The sequence below is a fragment of the Gavia stellata genome, chromosome 11, assembly GCF_030936135.1.
Source record: "Gavia stellata isolate bGavSte3 chromosome 11, bGavSte3.hap2, whole genome shotgun sequence".
Taxonomy (NCBI): Eukaryota; Metazoa; Chordata; class Aves; order Gaviiformes; family Gaviidae; genus Gavia; species Gavia stellata.
In genome coordinates, this window is record NC_082604.1 from 10704083 (window position 1) to 10724538 (window position 20456).

The following is a 20456-nucleotide window of genomic DNA, read 5'->3' on the forward strand; positions in this document are numbered from 1 at the left end:
GCTGAATTTTATGGCGGCGAAGGGCCAAACCCATCTTTCTAACAGTCCTCCAGCCTCACATGCCTTCTGCATTTCTCTCATTCTCTCCCCTCAAACGCTGGGACAATCCATGGTTTAATGCTTTGTTTTTTCTCCCTGTTGTGACCCTGGTTCAAAGCTAATGTTTGCTAATTGCTTTCATGCCACTATGTTGAAAGTGCTTGAACACAGCAGGAGAGGAAGAGCCATCTGGAGTAAGGACGCAGCTACACTCAAGCCTGAGCATCTGTAACACCAGCAATAAGGTAACAGCCAGAATATGGGCTGGGTTTTCACACCCCCAGAGGAGGCGGCAGAGCTGGTGGCTTAAAACAAACCAAACCCCACAAACCCTTAGACTTACAGGTGAAACTCATTTTGTGTGCAATCTATTGAGAAAACAATCCAGGGATCTCCTTACCTCTGCTTTACAGACCGCAGCTTGGCTTCAGACCAGCCTGGTGTCAGCTTGCAACATTCCCTCGGTGCAACACATGCTTTTGCAATCTAGTTATTCCCCAAGATGCCCAATGGATTTAGTTGCTCAATTCTTGTGAACATTAATTAGAAACAGTCTGTCTCCAAATCACCTTGATGGCTTCCAAAGGACCCATCCATAAAAACAAATCATAGTAAATGCAAAACGAGTCCGGTGAGACCAACAAACCAAGGGACAAGGGGGCTCAATGCTCAGACTTACCTCCTCTGTACTGCGGATTCCTGCTGTCGCCACTGATGACTGGTTCCTCCCATATATACAAATGAGCAGACAACTTTATATTGTGTATGTAGTGGTAGATGAAGCAAGTTAAAATCTGGGCCAGAAATCACTCCTTTCAGCAGACTATTGGTTTTGAACAGGGCAGTATCCGAAGAGCAGAGCTGGGCTTTTCAAGGCAAGGATGAGGAAGGCGCCGGGCCCCCCGTCCAGCCACACAGTCGATGCTGCTGTGCAGCACACAGGCAAGAGCTTGGGCTATTATTGATTCATGGGCATGGGCTTCCACTGCCGCTACACTAACTCTGGAGCTGGGCCCACCCCAACCCATGGGATGCCCATCCCAACTGCTCCCCTCCTTCCCCCACCAGGAAAGAGCACCGTGTGGGTTTCAACCCTTAGCAAAGATTTCTTCTGAACAATCCCCAATCTGCTGATAGCGAGACACAGCAGCGAGCACTGGCAGCATGTGCAGCACCAGCAAGCAGGCAGAGACCGGATAATGGCACTTCTACCTTGCACGTATAGATGGGGTGAATGTAGAGGCCACTCTTGGCTCTTGCGTGCAGGGCCAGGCTACAGCTTGAGATTCACCAGCTGTGAACTGGGGGTGTCATGGGAAGAGAAGATACAGGGAAAGGAGACAGAAGCGCAGAAAGAGCCAACACACTGGAAGAACCCTCCTGGCATCCCCACGTAGCAAGACATAGCGCTGGCCTCTGACCTGAACGAATACGCCTGAACCTGTGGAGGCCTCAGGGGAATCACCAGCATTTCTCTAGGGAAAATGAGCCACAGCTTAACGGAATTGTGGCGACTGCATGCGTAGAAGAGAGGGATCCTAACATACATGCACAACGAGCAGGGACCCCTGAAAGCAGGGATTTTCTGTAGGCAAAGGAATGAACACGAAGGAGTGTGGGGGTGCTGAGGTTAAAGGAAACTCATAAGAGCTGGCAGAACTACTCAACCTCATCCCGACATGATGCAGAAACCGAAGCAAACATCTCACTAGAGGCACATGGTTTCCCAACAGGCCCTGGGCAAAATCTTGGACTACAAACTTCAAATGAAGAGCAGAGCTTCCTTGGCCTCAAGCGGGAGGACTACACCGAGCCCCGGTTTCCCAGGGTGGCCTCAGTCTGCGGCCATGGAGAGAATCTGAAGCCACGTTCTGCAAACGGCGATAAATGTACCTATCAGCAACTGCAACACAACAGACAGCCGGGATGCAGGGGCCATCCTGATCTCCACCGCTCTGGGAAGTGCTGACATGGGAATGAACCAATGCACAGACCTTCAAAGAGAAAATTTTATGGACGTTTTTATACACATACACAAATATTTTAATATAATGGTAACTGAAATGTTATCCATATTCTTAGTACTGTCATAATTAACTAAAAAGATATTTTTTAGATTTTGTAAAAATGACATATTTTACACATCTTCTATTTACAATTGCAATATACTTAAATGTTATAAAACATCCACTCTGACCTTTAAAATATATGTATACTAGGACTGAGTATTAGATATATTATAATTTATAGCAAACTTAGGGTTTGCTGTGTACCTATCTGTTCAACGGGAATTTCATAATCAGCCTGGCTTAATAAAGGCTGCTCAAAACCAAAAATCAACAACAAAAAAATATAGGGAATGTGCAAATATTGGGGCAGGCAAAAAAAAAAATAAAAAAAATCAAGCTTGCAGTTTTAAAAAATAACACCGTGAAGACTTCCAATAAATTAAAATCATAATCCACAAATCCTTTTCCTGGCATTGTCCATGATCAAATTAATTTTCAGTACTATTAATCTAAAAGGAAAAACCCCCCCACAAACAATAAAAAACCCCCCAGCCACCCCAGGTCTTCCCAATGCTGCGTGTTCCCCATGCTGCAGTCAAGCATCAGGATTTGCTGGGGTGGCTGCTGCCGGCACCGACGAGCTGGCTCTATTGATGACTCGTGAATAAGTGCGCTCCATTCCTTGATGTTTTGCTGAGTCCTCCTTGTATGCAATCTTTTCATAAAAAAGAAGAGGAAAAAAAACGCAAGAGTGAGAGAGATCTGAATGGTTTGGTGTCTGAAGTGTTCACTGTCTAACCAAGGATTTCCCATTTTTTATTTATTACACACTGATGCTAAGGATCTGACAGAGGAAAGGACCTTTGCCCGGTGACCCAGAAGTGACCGGAGGCTGCAGCGAGAGGGAGGATGTCCTCTGAGCTGGGGGGATAAACGGGGCTGGGGTCACCGGCTTCTGCCAAGCGGTGCTTCATGGGGTTCCCTGAACTATGTTTCTCTAACAGCTCTCACACAAACACAACCGAGGAATCGCCTACAATTTATAAACTCAGCAGACACCTGCACTAGCACCTACTGACCCTGGTACAGACCGGCCTCAGCTCTGCCCAGGCAGTCATTCGGGCATGCAGCATCCCCACCGAGCTTCACACACACGGCCGCTGAAAAAATACGCCCATTAGGCAGGGTCTGCACCAACTGCCAGGCTGAGGCTGTGGGCAGAGCGGCACTCTTGGGGAGGAGCAGTGGCAAAAGCTTGCTCTGCCCCGTCCTACATATAGGCTTTAGTAAGAAGGAAGATTTTTTTTTCTGAAGTTCTTTTTAGCCTTGGTAATAGCTATTTTTCCTACTTACTTCTATAAATACAGACTGAAAACCTGCCTTGTTCCATGGGGCATTAGGCTGAAGCATCCACAGCAGAGACATGGGCCATCCCCACTGACCACGCAGCCGTCAGCAGTGGAACAGAAACCTCTCCCTTCACAAAGCTCCAGGTGTAAACTTACACCATCAGCCTCCAGTTATCCCCGGCTGGGGTTGCAGGACAGCCTATTACTTGGGCAGACGTGACCACGCTGCCTCCACGTACAGCTTTAGTGCCTGAGCCAGCAACTCGGGCAGCTCTGGGAAGGAGCTGCTCCCATGCCGTGGGCTGAAGGAAGAGCACCAGGACTCGGGCACTCCCTGGCACTGCCCAGCAAAGCCAGGGAAGCTGCAAGGGCAGCACAGCAGAGCACAGGCAGGCTGTGGCACACACACTCTGCCCAGACTGCTGACTTCACCCAGCCGTGACTCAAATCCAACGCTCTCCCCAGGGCCGTCAGAAGAAGAGAGCCTGGGGCGGCTGCTGTTGCGCTGGGCTGCACCAGTCCTTCTGCACCGTGCGCGTCCGGGCTTGCACACTCTCCACTGCACCCCAGCATGGCCTCAGCCTGCGTCCCGGCGTATGGCCACGAGCAGTGTGGTCGGCAGGGCTGTGAGGGGACCATGCTCACAGGACAAGGGAAGCTTGGCTTAGTCAGTACCTGTCCTGGTTTGGGCTGGGATGGAGTTAATTTTCTTCCTAGTAACTGGCGTATTACTGTGTTTTGGATTTAGGATAAGAATAATGTTGATAACACACTGATGTTTTAGTCGTTGCTGAGCAGTACTTACACTAAGTCAAGGACTTTTCAGCCTCTCACTTTTCAGCCCTGCCAGGTGCACGAGAAGCCGGGAGGGGACACAGCCAGGACAGCTGGCCCGAACTGGCCAAAGGGATATTCTATAGCATATGATGTCGTGCTGAAAAAAAACGGGGAGGAGGGCACGGCCGCTGCTTGGCATTGGTCAGCGGGTGGTGAGCAACTGCATTGTGCATCACTTGTTCTGTATATTCTTTTATCGTTATTATTATTCTTTTTTTTTTTTTTCCCGCTGTCCTATTAAACTGTTTTTATCTCAACCCATGAGTTGTACTTTTTCTCCAACTCTCTCTCCCATCCCACTGGGGGAGGGCGGGGGTCAGTGAGCGGCTGTGTGGCACTTAATTGCCAGCTGGGATTAAACCACGACAGTACCTTTCTACACCACTTGTCCCTGGCCCTTCTACCCGGCCACTTTTGCTACTACTGGTACATGCTCTTGCATTAGGAGGCTCATGTCGAGATGCCCCACTGACCTCCCCCAGGTTCATGACTAGGATCCTAAAGAGCATGCGTCTCAACACTGCTCATGGGCAACACATCACACATATAGCTTGTTTGTTTTGGGTTTTTTTTTTTTCCTTAACTCCCTGAGCAAGGGAGTCATTAGACATGAAACTAAACAAACATATCAAGTAGAAAAACCAGTAAGTGAGGAAAGTACATGACATTAAAAGAAAAAATAGATGTAAGAAAAATGAACATACCACTTTTGGCTATAGTATTGAGGGAAATGTTAGACAGGGAAGAAGAGAAGCTGTATAAGCAAGGACCATGACAGAGCTGTCAGAGAAGAAAAACAAAACAAAACAAAAAAAGAGAGAAACATATGGTGATGAAAGAGTCACTGTCAGTGGGTGAGCAAACAAAACCCTCTTGAACACGACAATGGGAAAGATGGCAAATCTTACTGGTGTAAAGAACACAGCACAGTTACAATAGAGCCTCAAGCTTTCCAACTGTGAGATAAATATTTCAGCCACAATTTGCAGCATATGATTTCTCTGAGGCAACGCTCTGCTCAGAAGTAGGGAGTTCCTGCACCCATTGCAAGAGGAGTAGTGCTTTCCCAAAAAGCCACGCTGTCTGGAAAACTCGGCTGTCACTTATAAGGCTGCTCCACAGGGCTGCAAGCAGGAGACTGGTTTGCAGTGTGGGCTTTCAAATTCAGATGATTTTGGTTAAACAGATTTTGACTTTTGCTGGATGAACACTTAACTTTACATATTAGCATTTTTATGTACAAGTAATTTTGTATTATTGAGCCTTTTCATTTACATGAAGAAAACTCAGAGCTCACTGATATAAATACAGGTGTGAATATTTAATAGAACTCACCAAGTATTTTATGAATGCTGAAACTCATGGGCTGCTCATGCCTCATTTAAGTTGACCATACATTTTCCATTCTTGTGGGGAACAGTAGTTCACACAAGACATGTGGTACTGCCTATGCAAACTGGCCAAAATAACTTCCAAGGGAGAGGCATGAACAGTGAGTAACAAGTGATAACCTTAATACTTACATACTTAATACAACAAGCAGTGATAAATATTAGTTATGATAAAATTACTGGAATGCTTGAGGTTCACAAATCTTTATACACCTAAACAGGAAGGGAGCACAACTCACAGAACAGCAACCACACTGAGCTCGACCCCCACCTGGCACACACCAAGCCTTCAAAGCAATTACACAGCGTTACACCCTGTGAAAAACCAGCTCAGTTCCAGAGTAAGAATAACAATGGGCCAAAATTTCTGGTAAATCCTTATCCTCCTCACATGTGAAGATGAATAATACAGCATGGTCTAATGGGGTGCCAAACAGACACTTCTGTGAGATTCCCTCACCAATACCAATGGTTAAAGTAAGTCTCTACACAAACAGTGCTTACGTGTGCTATAGGCACCTGGAAATGGCAGTGCAACTGCTAGAGAGTAAGTATTTCTCAGATGCAATCTAAGGTGGCCTACACACAAGCATGCAGAGAAATAGTTAAGCATGATTTAATTTGCACTTTAGTATGCAGAATCACTCAATATTTAAATTAAAACAGAAACTATAATAAAAAATATCTGCATAGACATAGCAATAGAATAGCTGCAAGTGTGCACTGAAGTCCAGTTCAGTATTTTGAGATGCTTTTCATATCATGTAGCCATGCATGATCATCCTTTCGAAGCTGCTAACAGCTGAAATAGAGTTTTAACATGGCATGTATTTTAAGAGTGCACTTAAACATTAAAAAAAAAAAACAAACCAAAAAACTCTTGCTCTGAAAGCTGAGTACAAATAGAAACTATAAAGATACCGCCTCCAGTTATAAGCTAGGTCTTAAAAGCAATTTACTGTTTTAATTAAATACATCACAGCTGTAGGATAAAGCAAGCAAAGCATAAAACACTAGTTTAACTGATTATCTTTCTACACCTCTAGACCTCAGTCTGCATTTAGCCTCATGAACATTCAACTTTTTAATATATAGTAAGGTAGCATACAAATATTTGTTGATCATTCAGATTCATTATATATAATACAGCTGGATTTAGAAAAAGAGAGGGGGGAGGAAAGAGTAAACTATGTGTTCTCAGTGACTGTTGCATTGCCTGGTTTTACTTCTGGTATTTTGCTCTACAGATTCATTTGTCACCAGAAGACAAAATTAGCCACCCTCATTCAGCCCAACCATCACCAAAATAGATGATCTAACCTGTTCATTCATAACTGCAGACAGCTCGCTGAGCATATCCTTATAATGAGACTTCATCTCTCCCTGATATTCAAATTGGTCCTCCTTAATAAGGCGTTCGTTGACATCAAGAGCATGTCCACATGCTTCTGCAAATTGCCTACAAGCACAAAAACACAAAGAACAACCATACAAATTTTGTCGTAATGAAAAAACCCCTATCTGTCTATCTATCTGTCTATATATACACACACACAAACTACTGTACCTCTTCTCCCCCTTGCAAATTACACCTTGTTAGAAGTGAATTTCAGAACTCATCCCAGATTAAAAGGAACGCAGGCTACTACGATAGCCCAAAACTTCAGTAAATGTTTTCTTGGGAATGACTTGTAAGATAGTGTAAACGCAGATGTAAATTAGCCCAGTTCAATTCACCCCGATTTCATGTCACACCTACTCATGTTACTCATAGTATGCAGAGGGTGGAAAGTCTAAACTTAATGTTTACCTGAAGATTTCCTTCAGAAGCTTAACTTGATTATCAGGATATCTCTTAGCATTCGTCTCTTCAAGAAAAGCTCGAGCATAGGCCATTGGTCCAGCATTTACCTGGGGGAAAAATACACAGCTTAGGTGCGGAGAACAAGCAGTTTATTGTCATTTTCTCTTGTGTTACAAGGCTTGGGGACTGGCCTCAGGCAACCAAGCCTGTGTGAAGAACATCATGTCACTCCTTTTGTCACCTGGATGAAACCTGAAGAGTTTTACTGAAGGAAAAGGAGCTGGTCAGCCTTGCACAAACTGCAGATCTCTGCTGGCCTTTGAAAGTCCTCAGCTAGTTAACCATCTAGAAAGCTATACATTTGAAGACACTTTAATGAGGGCACCAGAAATACACGCACCTCTCACCAATCCCAACTTTTCTAACCAGGAAATGACAAAACCAATCCTAACAAAACTCCCTTTAAAGTATCAGCATGCTTGGCTGCATGATGGGCTGTATTCTCAAGTGACATGTGATGGTCTTGTTAGAAAAGTCTTAACATTTATTTAGAGAAGATTTCACTGAAATAGTTTTATTTGCACATAAATCCAGCAGTCATCACCATCAGTGGAAAGCTTTCCATTCCCTTACATTTTTAGATTGGGCTCCAACAACACAATACAAGACATGACCAGAAATATAAAATAGACAAAACATGTCTGGAATGATGAAAATCAGAATAAAAATTTAGGTAGGTGCATCATGGATCGGAAAAAAAACAAGAAAAAGGGAAAAAGCAGAAAAGGCAAATTGTCATTACCTTGACACTAACACTTCCTTGGAGTTTGAGCTGCAGTCGGATCATATCCACTTCTTCCATTGTGCAAAGCTGATTGAGCTCCGAGACTTTTTTGGACATCTCATCAATCGCTACTTCGATAGGGTTCAGCTCTGTGCTGGTTTGGCTTATGACTTGAATACGCTTCTTCACGTAGGGAAACAAGTGACTGGCTACTCAAAAGCAAGAAATGTATCAGAGAAACTCACCCAACAAGACAGTATTTAAAGAAAGCAAAACAATTAAGTTGAAGTATGAACTTTTGACTTTGTCAATCTCTTTATGAATCTATACAAATTAATTTTAATCACCAAATGAGTGAAAATGACACAGCAGGTCCAAATTGAATTTTGATGTACCTGGCACTGGAAGAGCATTTCCTTCTGAATGAGCTCTGTCATATCCATGTGGCAAAAAGCTTTCACCACTCAGATTTTAGAACCCACAAATATCTTCTTTTGAGTTAAAGCACCAATGATAAGCCCGTACCGAACTTCAAACAGCTCAAAACATCCCATCAAACAGGTTTCAAGTTCGAGGCAGGAGCCTCTAGTTTAGCTGAATAGGGTATCGCTCACCCACAGATGAACTACTATTAAAACATCATCCTTAAAGAAGTAAGGAGTTACTTTTAGTATTCAACCGAAATACTGCTATGGGAGCTGACAGAGGAATTACTCATTGTTAAAACACCCTCCTTCCAGTCGAGGCCTTTTCATGAATCTCAGGGAGTCTGGCAAAGGCACCGTTACGGCACATTAAGTCTCATCTAAGCTAACAATCTTTTTCCGATTGCCCCACACACTTTGGAAGGCCTCCCAAACTCCGCGTATGCCCTCCTCTGACATCTGCTGCCAGTCAGCTCAGACCTAAATGAGCTCCAGCTTACAGGGCGGCTGTCTCCTTGGAGAGCAGGAAACCCAGAACTTCCAGAGCTGGAATCATGAGTCACATCCAGGCATGGCAGAGAGCCAGCGATCCGCAGACCACAACCAGACTGCACTTGTCCTCTGCACAACACAGGCAGCAGGCTCTGGAGCAGAGATGCTGAGCGGGTACCGTTCCAGCCACCCAGTACCTCTGCCCAAGCACAATGAACTGCCACTGCTCCTCCAGTCATACTGGTAAGCCTTGCTTTCTTCTCAAACTAAAAGCACTTCTTTTTACGTAGAAAGCAAATGAAAAGATATAACTTTATCGGGGTGGGGGGTGGAAGAAAGATGTTTCCTTTACAGAAAAGCAGTGAGGTGAGGCAGGTGCCAGAGGAAAAAGCAGGGGAGAAGAGAAGGTCATAAAATTCCCACCTAACGCCGAAGATGGAGCCAGGCTGGGAGTGCTGGGAGCTGACGACAGCATGTAATAACCTAGGGAAAATGTTCTGCTGGAAGAACAACCCCCTCTGTTTTTGCGAGACATACGATCCCAACTGCACTTTCAAGTCAGTGAAACTACCTGCTTCAATACAGATCTCAAAACACCTACTGCTGCTCAAGTACTTAAAAAACCCCCACACAAGCTACTCCTCCTTTCTTCTTACAAGCAAAGCTCTGTCATGTAACAAGATGCCCCCAGACATCAGTGCCTCTTTCCTGACTTGCCAGAACAAAACTTTTAAGCAGCTATGCCTGTACTGTAAGCAACTTTCTTCACTTTGCCCTTTAGGGGAAGCAGATGCACTGAAGTCAGTGGGGAACTTGATTTTCCGTCAGTCAGGAGCCTTTGCTATGAACATCAGCCTCTCTGCTCACAGCTGCCCATGAGAACAACTCCTTCATCTCAGACAGTTTCTCATACTCCCAGCCAAAATTCAGACAGGTCAAGTTTCAGTAGTAGTTTCACGAAGGATGCCTCTTTAAAAAGAGATTACAATCATGAAAAGAACTAAACATTTTCTGTTTAATATGATTCAGTAAGAACAGACAAATCTAATGTTTCTGACATTCCTATCTTAAAACACTGATTATGCCCAATGAGATGAAATCTTACCTCTCACTTTAAAAAAATTCTATATAACGAATTTTACTCTCATTTTGAACAAAAATTCGTATTTGCTAAGTTTTACTCTTCTTAGTAGAACAGGCACCCTACTTTGCTTTTTCTTTGACTTGTTTATTATTAAAAGAACAATGGTTCTGAGTGCTAAGCTGCCTCCAGCAGAACCACTCCCAAATTATATCACTGCAAGAACAGTTAGGATGTCAGTAATACGGGTAAATAAGACAGCTGATGACTCCACAAATGAAAATAACTTTCCCTAGGACGGTCAGCAGGATTGTAAGAAAGCACATACTTTGCCAATAGACACACTGAAAAGATGACTTATCATTCTGCACAACATGCTGTGCCCACTGACTGCAGAAAACCTGGCACATGAAACGTGCTGCTGGGCTTAACTGGCAAAGGTGGGATGGGAGGGGGGAAGCAGCCTGAGCAAACGTACTTGTCAGGATTGTGCGCCTCTTGCACTGCTCTTCTACACCTCCGTGCTTTTTTCCTGAGAGTGTAAAAGGTGTTTCAAACACAAAGCGGTTGATGTTGTGATGCATTTCAAAATCAGTCTTTCGATCTTCGGCTTCTTTCTCTTCAAAGAAAGGCGTGACATATGTCACCTGGATATACGCGTATTTTGGATCTAAGTCTTTGGGGTTGACCTGTGTAACAGTGGTAAACGTAATAAAATTCTGTTAAGTCTGATGAACTTCGAAGGCATCCATTATATTTCTGATGCTTTTATCTATCATAGCAATATCGATTAAAACTGAGAGTTCCAAATGTACTATTCAGACCACAGATTAATACAAAGATATTTAACCAAGAGGCCCCTAAGAGCAGTGGGACTTTTGAATATAACCATTGGCAAAAGTGATGAAAGCTAAATGAGAGAGAAAACAACCTGCTCCTGCATTGCAGTGAACATCTGCATGCTCTCTGCAGGCATACGCTGGAATCTGCTCTTTTCCCACTGACAGTGATGCCCTGCTATAACATTCTAATTTCCATACAGCACCTGCCACGCTATAAGGTAAGGGTCTTTTTTTGGTTGTAAAACTACGTCATAGGTGTTTACAGATACACTCAGTTCACATTCATTCAAAACACAGCTCTCAAAACACAAACCGTGCACTCACTTCTCCCCCTCGCACAAGAACCTCACAAGAACCGCACGTCTTTTGTACCTTGTTGGAATCCTGGATAATCTTCACGTTATCTATTCCAAATTTGTCTGCATAAAGTTTCATCAGCCTCTGAGAGATCTCAGACAAGCCAGTTAATTTGGGTTCTTTATAGATATATTCTTTACCTTCCTCTTCTTCAAAAAACCCCTGTTTGGGAAGAAATGGAAGGATACAGTGAACACAACAGGCAGGGCAAAGGCTAAACAAGGTGCTTACAATCAGGAATCAAGATTGCCTGTGTACCCACCAGAGCCTCCAGTATGCCATTTCCAGCACCTAAGGTAAAAGCTTACCTCTCTCCACTCCTAGCAGACATATACCTAGAGGTCTGCGTTTATACTGGTCTGGTATCTCCTAAGTTACCCAGGAAATAACTGATACACATTTATTCATGTCAGAGACATAGCTGTTTAAAGAGTTAAAGTGGTTTCTTGAGAACGCTGATGTGCGTATGATGAAAAAACCTATTGAATTAAAACCCGGACATTAAAAATTCTTCAAATTTTAATTATTTGGTTGAATTAACTATTTTGGAAGCACTACGCTAACAGAACACGAGTGTAACAGCTGTTTGCTGGATGCCCAGCCCAGCTGGGGTGCGTGCAGCATGCCACCTCCAGTGCATCCTCTCTGGGAGCTACATGTGCAGGCAAAGGCTGGGCGCTGCACAGGGCACTGCTGCCCGCGGCGATGCGCAGGGCCATGGCATGGGGAGCACCTGTGAACCCGTCTGCATCTGTTCAGGGCAGTTGAAGAAGAGCTCCAGTGGCATCTTGAAAGGCCATATGCAATTGCAGTAAATTATTTACATTTGAAAAGAAAGAAAAAAGAAAAAGAAAAAGGCACACAGACTGTGCTCCTTTGCAGAAAAGCTCAATCTTGTTAAGGTCATTTACTTACTACACTGGATGGACTTGGCAGAGCTTTGATAAAAGGCTCCGTTGAAAAGCGGAACAAGAACCTGTCAGGCTTCAGAAGAAATGCCGACCTCAGAAAATTACCACAGCATTGCATCACGTGCAGGTGAGACACTCAACTGCTACATGATGAACATGTACATCAACACTCCAGGAGGAGCTCTCCCAGCTGAGCAGAAAGCAGCAGGTGCCCCATTAACAAGGACTTGATTTATCCCAAGGCCATGTGCAGCACCAGCCCTCCTCCTAGGATTTCATATCCTGCTGATGAAATCTGGCAGTGTTAACCACTGCAGCTGTACCCAAAGCCTCCTCCTTTCACCTTAACACAAAGTGACCCAGAGGAAAATACCTGAAGCTGCAGGGATAAAGGGGAAAGGAAGACAGCATTAATGATGTCAGACCCAAGGCCCTTTAAACTTAACACAACGTGGCTTGGACAGCTAATTCTACAATATGCCTAGGCAAACTGCCATCTGTTGAAAAAGACAGAAGCACAAATGAATGAAGTCAAGAGATACCTCCAAATTCTGTTTGGAAGGTACTCATGCAAAATCCATCCTTTTCATGTTGAAGCGTATTTCAACTTTGGCCACTAAAATTATAGACTAGGCAAATCTTCACAAAAAAAACCCCAACAGAATTAAAATAAATTAGCTGTAAATTTCAATGTTAGTTTAAGAAAAAACCCCTAAGGTTTATTTCAATAGGGATTAACAAATTTGTGCATCTCTGGCTCCTCCTTCAGTGAGGACAAGGGGCAATAAAATTGTCTTCAATTTGGCAAGTGCCAACAGCAACGCAGGCATTACTGGAAACCAATGACTAATAGCAGCGACAGCAGCTTGTCTGATAGTATCTTAATCAGTCTCACAGTGACCTTCTAACATTGCACAATTTTTAACAGTATTATCAATTGAACTCCATAGGCACATGAAGAACTTCACAGGTAATTAGAGAACAAATCTAGAGCTCAAAAGCTGACACCCTATAAACATTTACTGAGCTGAGCAGGCAACTGACTTTCTATTGATTTCACTGAGAAAAGATCTGCAGGATCATAACCTGGTTTCTGATCTTGTTTCCACTGAAGCAAAACTGCTTTATGTGGGAAAACCTCATTAGTCTCATGCAACCATACTCAAACACGCTACACAGGATTACTTCTGTCAAAAAACATCTGTCTTCTGTTACTATATGATGTTTTCAACAAAAAATCTCATATTTTCCAAATTAATCACATAGCAAATTAGGATATAGTTTATCCTCTTAAACACTGATTCTGTGTATGTTTGCACACTGGAACACAGTGTTTATATGTAAGTGCCAAATTACTGTGCTGATGCTGCATGGCACACTAAGATGATATCTGTATTAATGGTTTTGCTTAAAAAAACCCGCAAACCCTGAAAACAAACAATGAACAGATTTTGTCTTGTTCTCTAATGCAAGAGACATCATTTAAGTACATATTCCCTACAGTATTTCAGCTGACAAGTGACAAGCCGAAGTTAATTGTGAGCTATAAACAATCGTGTCTGCCATATGCTATATGTCTGGCAAAGACTATTGAAAGTAAGATCAGGTAATTTTTAGGAGCCAAATATCTTCCAGTTTCAGGATTTTAAAATATTAAGCAGCCAAGGTCACATTATCAATGCATATCCATAGGTTATTTTCATACTGGTTGGTTTTGCCCTGCAAAAACAATGCAGCCTTACAAATGAAAATTAGTACACGGAGCAGCCAAACGTAATGGAAGGGAGACGACCTCCTGGACAGTAGGTATTGGTTTCCACTGAGCTCTGATGTGCTGAAAATCAATTTGCGACCCGGGATTGTCACACTGCACTTTTTGGTAAGGAAGCTACAGCTGTGTTATCACATTTGGAAAAGGGGACGCATCTTCTGATCTTTACATCTGAAGATCTACCTTTACCTAACACTGCGCTGAAAACAAGTCTTGAACATCTTGACTTATCAGCACAATATGAGTTTTCAGCTATTCACCATATTTAACAGCTTTTTTTTTTTAATTCAAGAAAGATCTTGACTTCTCAAAACACTCATCTGTAAATAAAATCATAAGCACTGGTTAGTGTGGCCACTTGGTGGTGCAATGAGATGTTGTCTCCAAAGGCCCTTAACAGAGTTTGCAGTCTAAAACAGCAGCTGCCATGAGATCCAGCACTCTGAGCTGGCAAATAAAGCTCTCTGGCAAAAACAACCGACTGCATCGTCCCTAAGGACTACATTAATTCAACCCATCTTTCCAGAGGGTCCCTACAGCTATGCAGTAACCAAATACTGTTTCCGCCTTTGCATGAAGAACGGTTTTCAGGTGCAGCTGCGGACTTTCTTTTTCCACTAAGAATCCCCAAAATTCTCCCTGCAAACAGTATTTGCAGTATTCTTTTGTCCTTTAATCTGCCTTCTCTGCAGTTTTTGTTTCAGTTAAGAAACAGCAATGTTCCGTTTTTACAGAACACATATATGTATATATTTATTATTGATACAATTGATAAAAATGTGTAATGAATAAATGCATATGTGTAGTAATAAATTTTTTATATGTGTGCTTACGTATGTATCTACTGACAGGTATTTTATGGACCAACATGCATTTAAGACTGAAAAGGAATCCCATAGCTGCACACCGAGCATCCCATACCTGCATATCAAGTTTCCTTCTGGGGCATTTCCCTTGTAGTGGCCTAAGCAGAGCGATTCATACTGCTTTACACTGGTTTAACTGGGTAGTACTAGTAGAACCTGCACCCACTTGCTTTTGGGAGGAAGCGTGCAAAGTCTGCCAGAAGCACAAAAAAAGGGAACTGCTTTTACTGTTTTAAATGAGTGGGGCACTGAGACTGCTTTCAGCACGGAGGCCTGCAATACTCTTGGCAACAGAGGGATGAAAAGGCCCCGTAACCTTCCACTTGCACAGCCAAAATGGAAGCAAGTGGCACACGGGAAAAAGGGACTGACAGAAATAGAGAAAGGAAACCTTCCAAAGGGAAAAATATGCAGGCACAACCAGTATATGGGAACAGACTGTTCTCTCTGTCTCTTCCTTCACCTGTAGCTCCCACACCTGCCACGGTGCTTTGTGTACTGGTAAGCCCTCCTTAATCAGTTCTGCACACCCACTCTTCTTTTCCTTGGTAAATGAGGCACAAGTAATGCTGATGGGAATGATCTACCCTTAATTACTTGCACTGTGGCATACATTTTTGTCACTATGCCTCTGCAAGGAGCAATACAGAACAGTCCCGCTTTCTACCACATAACATCTCTTCTGCAAGAGGAAAGGAGGAAGCTGTGCTCGTTTGCAGTTAGAGCTCAGTGTCCGGGGGCACCAGGGAACAGACCGAGCAATATGCAGCTATGAAAAAGTCATATGCTTTAGAGCACTAAAGCTGTTTAAATGAAGTTGCCCTTGTGGCACTGGCAGCTGAAAAGGCATTGCACTGTAACAGAGATTTTAATCCAGTTCAGCAGAACTGCTGCAGCTAAATTACCCACTTACAAGTAGCTGCCTCTGGGACAGCCCTGGCAAGAAGTTGCAAGTAGGAGAGTCTCACTTCCCCCGCCGCTGCCCCCGTTTTGAGGAAGGACTCACCATTGCCCTCTGACTCCCAGTTTGCTTGCTCCTACAAGGGACTATCAAGGCATGTGGCTGCACCCCGCCCAGAGCGCTCCAGTTACCACTGCTGTAAGTCGTAGACTGCACAGGCCAGGAAAGCAGGCTTGCATTCAAACAGCATTAATGCTACACCCCAGTTTTTCAACAGAGGAAGAAGGGGTCCAATCCCCCTCCCAGTGAAGCTGAGAAAAAAACTTTCACTGAGATGAAATGATGCAGCATTGGGCCCCACAGTGCACACACAACATGGCGACAGATACAGCCTGGTAATTCAGGTAACTGAACAAACAAAAATTAGTTTGCAGGATGCAACAATGAATGAAACGACGTTATTTTATCTGCCACAAACCAAAGAATTGAGAGCACAGGAAAGTTAATATTAAGTAACAGTACAGGGAAGGATGGAGGACGTGTGAGGAGAATTAAATAAAACATGCAAAAGAACTAGACTTACCACAGCCTTGAATAAGATCAAAAGAAGAAAAGAGCAAATTTCTGCATTAAAATCTAATTAGCAAACAGAATGATTCACATCAGTCTGTTGTTTACACACCTTATTATTTTAGAGTAAAGGAAATTGTATGCTTGCCAAAACCAGGTCTTAAAGGAACATGCTGGATTGCTACACTGGTTTCTAGTGGAAGAAAGCACAAAATAATGCTTTGAGGATGCTGAAGCACAGCAGAGGGAATAAAACTACTCTACAGTATATTGCACAGAATCAGAGGTGGCCTGAAAGCAGAAGTCAGACTCAGCGAGAAACGCAACAAAACATCTACTGCATACTGCTTTGCTTTAAGCTCTATTAGAGGAGAGAGCCATACATCAAAGATGTCTTATCCAGTTTTGTTTAAGTTTTACTCTGAAAAAAACCACCCTGCCTCAATCTCAGTTTTGCCTGATGAAGTCAAGAACTAAAGCTGACGTACAGGTCTGTTCTCCCTTACACCACTAAATCCATAGCAGCAGTTCGCACAGATGCAACTGAGTGCTCTCTCTTCTGAGTAAAATCCTCCTTGGAGTCTGACCCACGAGGCACCTTCTACCCCATGATTCACTGCCAAGTGTTTCCCTGTTTTAGCTTCCCTGAAATACATCAGAATTAGAAGAATGTGGCTGAAATCTGGGAATCTGTGGAGACAAAAGAACACAAGTTGACTTACCTGCCCATAAAATGCAACACGGTAATATCGCCCAAAGAGACGTTTCTCAGAGTTCACTACTTCTGCAACCTTCAGGTATGAGCGGTGGATGTCGTAGTACAAATCAGACAGTCTCTATATTAAGAAACGAGGAGAGCAAGGGCAAGTGAGATAGCATGAGTACTTTGGGAAATGACAGTGAGGCTCTGTGCAAGCATGGCTTGCCTTAACTGGATTACCAAACCTTTGCAAAGATGGCTGCATATGCTAAGGTTTAACCTTGTCAGTAGTCACTTAAGATTCATTTCAAGGTTTCTGTCACCTTCTGAGCGCACAGTTTTGTGGCAGTGGGTGCCTTTGTGTACAGGGTCACACAGGAAGACAAGCAGCCCACCCCTGGGCAGCGGTAGGGACCTACTAAGAGGGCAGAGAACCCAGTGTCCTGGCAGGCAACAGCAGGGTGCCAACAACTCCAGTCAGCTCCCAACCCCATGCAAAGATATGCTATCCACAATTACCATTAAAAAGCGCTTTCTCGGGATAGTGAACCAAAATTTCAACTGAGTTTAAATCTGAGGACCTGCCTCCTCAGCATATAGCTTACAGCTACCTGCCTCTTTGCTTTTTTTTAATTTAAAACCAGAAAAATCAGTAAACGAGATTATCATCTGGTTAACCATTATGTAGTGAAATTGCCAAGTAAGTAAGAAATGAAGAAACCCTGGAATTGTGAAGAGATTGCACAATTTATCAGCAGTTTCTACACTTAAATACAATGCAAATGTGTTCTTGGTTCTCTTGGTTTAAAAACACTTGTAAAAATTCACATCCACCAACACAAGAGGTTTGTTTGAAAATTTTTTGTTCATTTACTGTCGTATTGATGCTGAAAAGAGGAAGGTAAGATACCAGAGTTTTTCACTTACTCACAGCAGAAAGCATTAAAAGAAGAAATTACAGACAGGAAGAAAAAGATATTCTTTTTAAAGAAAGCACTTTTTTTTTTCCCCCTAAAAACTTCGATTGTTACTGCTGTCTTAAGATAATTTAAAATAAATATAAACCAACTTACTTTAAAGTCCCTCTGCTTCTCAAAAACAGCAATTATAGGCTTGTTGACCTCAGCGATAAGCTCATATCTCTCAGACTTCCACAGGTATTCAACACACAACTCCAGCTGCTCCACAAGAATATTCTGCAATTCCACAAATACAAATAGTTCAGTGACTTGACAGCTGGTGGCATTTAATTAATAGCAATGCAGCAAAAGGACATAACCACTACTTCATTTTTATTCTGTATCTTCTATATTAAAGTTTATTTCAATGACACAGTGTTGAATCAGGTATTGGTGACCTAGCTCTTCTTTAGATAAAAAAACTGAAATAACAGTAATACGAAAATACTTGAATACTTGACATCTCATTCAGAAGAATGGGTTTGCTTTGTGGGCTCACCCCTGCCCTAACTTCCAACTCTGGTACTTTGTGTTCTGATTAGCTAAACACCTATCCCTGCTACTTAGCACAACAGCTATGACATTTCACTCAAAAGCTGTGTGCCTTTTAATACCGGGTGAAGTACACTTTCACTATAATTTCTTGTAACATGGACAGACATCTGTTAGAAATAACACTCTCTGTTAATACAGAACAAGTATATAAATGTTAATGCTGCTGACCTCATTATAGGGAGTATCTTGCATCCCAGAGTCTTCCTTCATAGCACCTTCTTCTTTAATGTTGGGGGTAATGCTCAGAAAAGCAGGCCATCCCATGGAAAATAAGCCTTGAAGTGCAAGTCATAACAATGTCAATTAATGACCGAATAACAACATAATTCAAGAAGTTATTGGATGCAATTAAAACAGAGCTGATTTTATTTGACTGGATTAGTTACTTTTTTCACAGCCCAAGTGATGAGAAACACAAATGGGACTGACTGAATTTATGAGACTATTACGCATTTTCCCTATGATATAAATCCCACTTGTCCAGGCAAAGGGTAACTATAACATTTTCCTGATGCAATCTTATTCCTCTCTTTGGCATTTCGGTTCCTTAGCTGTGCAGTGCTGGCAGTCCTGGTAAAACTATGTGTGCAACACTCATCTATACAGGAATTACTGTCGCAGGCTGAGGCGAGACAATTTGTACTCGTGAAAACTAGTGCTGTGACTGCCATCCTGACCTGCAGGCACTGAACGCTACATGCTGGGACCCGCACTCATCCCACCCATCAGGTTTGCTAAGCGAGCGGGGTACAGTCACCAGGGGCTTGCTGCAGCCGATGGGGAGACGGCCGCTCCGGAGCACGGTGCGCCTTTGCTGGGCTCGAGGACACCCCGGCAGCAGCTCTCCTTACCCTGCCCAGGGTCAGCAGGGCGACCGCAGCCCTAACTGAGGAACTCCCTTGCAGAAAGCTCAGGTTGGTGGCAGAAGCTGCCGATGGGAAGGCTCACAAGGATTAAAGCCGAGCTTACATTTAATATTTCATAAGCTGGGGCCTCAGTGCAGTGGTTGTAGAAGGAACAACTTATGCAGGCACTGCACATTACAGATCAGGCAGTCTGACCCACAAAGATTTTACTACAGCTCTTGAATGGCGAAGGTAAACTTGCCAGCGGAGGTGATGAACTCCTAACATGGTTCATGTTTAATTTAAAAGTAGGAAAATGCTACTAAGGCACAATTAAAAAGCTAACCTTTACACATTGAGACAGAGGGGCTCCTCCCCCTCTGTCAGGTTTTGACAATCATTTAAACATAGGTCTAAAATGACCCACAAGTTCTTTACTCCGCCTACTATGATCTGTTATTCATGCAAAGTATTCTACTACCAGTGAACCACCTCCAAAATATGGCTTTCACAGAAAGCTTCCTTCTAAAAGGATGTATCTCACCCACAGACACTTCCAAGTGTATCGGAGACCTATGGTTTTTCCAAAACTAACAGTTTTCTCTTCCCCAGGTATTTGCCCTTGCCCCCAGAAATTGCTCTTTGTAAAAATTGCTAAAATATCTCATGCTGAGAATTACTTTGAGATACACATTTCAGAAACTAAATAGCCATTGGCATAGAAGCATTTAAAAATATAAGCGTGCATTTTATTTCTCTAATAAGCATCACAGATTAAAAAACTACCTTCATATTAAGTTGCATATGGATAACCAGATATTAATTCTGCCCCCCTGCCCCTCCCAGCTTTGGATAGTGAAGGAATTGGACACGGATTTGTGTGCTAAACACCAGCTGACCTCAGGGGGATTTCTGTGGCCTATGAAGAGCAGACTGCTCTCTTGCTGAAAAAGCCCTTAACCAGAGAC

General features: G+C 43.1%; 1 protein-coding gene across 1 annotated transcript in view; it reads right to left on the reverse strand.

Annotated features, from left to right (window-relative positions):
- Window positions 1-2688: 2688 nt before the first annotated feature.
- The window catches only part of DOCK10 (dedicator of cytokinesis 10), a 136121-nt gene continuing 118353 nt past the window's right edge, over window positions 2689-20456 (reverse strand). Inside the window, exons 48-58 of the mRNA XM_059822685.1 lie at window positions 18812-18918; window positions 18203-18325; window positions 17152-17265; window positions 16443-16448; window positions 11426-11572; window positions 10690-10900; window positions 8232-8422; window positions 7436-7536; window positions 6946-7084; window positions 4939-5014; window positions 2689-2763 (exon numbers count right to left, since the gene is read on the reverse strand). Of these exons, the coding sequence (XP_059678668.1) occupies window positions 2696-2763; window positions 4939-5014; window positions 6946-7084; window positions 7436-7536; window positions 8232-8422; window positions 10690-10900; window positions 11426-11572; window positions 16443-16448; window positions 17152-17265; window positions 18203-18325; window positions 18812-18918 (1283 nt within the window). The 3' untranslated portion in view covers window positions 2689-2695. The remainder of the gene's footprint in view (window positions 2764-4938; window positions 5015-6945; window positions 7085-7435; window positions 7537-8231; window positions 8423-10689; window positions 10901-11425; window positions 11573-16442; window positions 16449-17151; window positions 17266-18202; window positions 18326-18811; window positions 18919-20456) is intronic.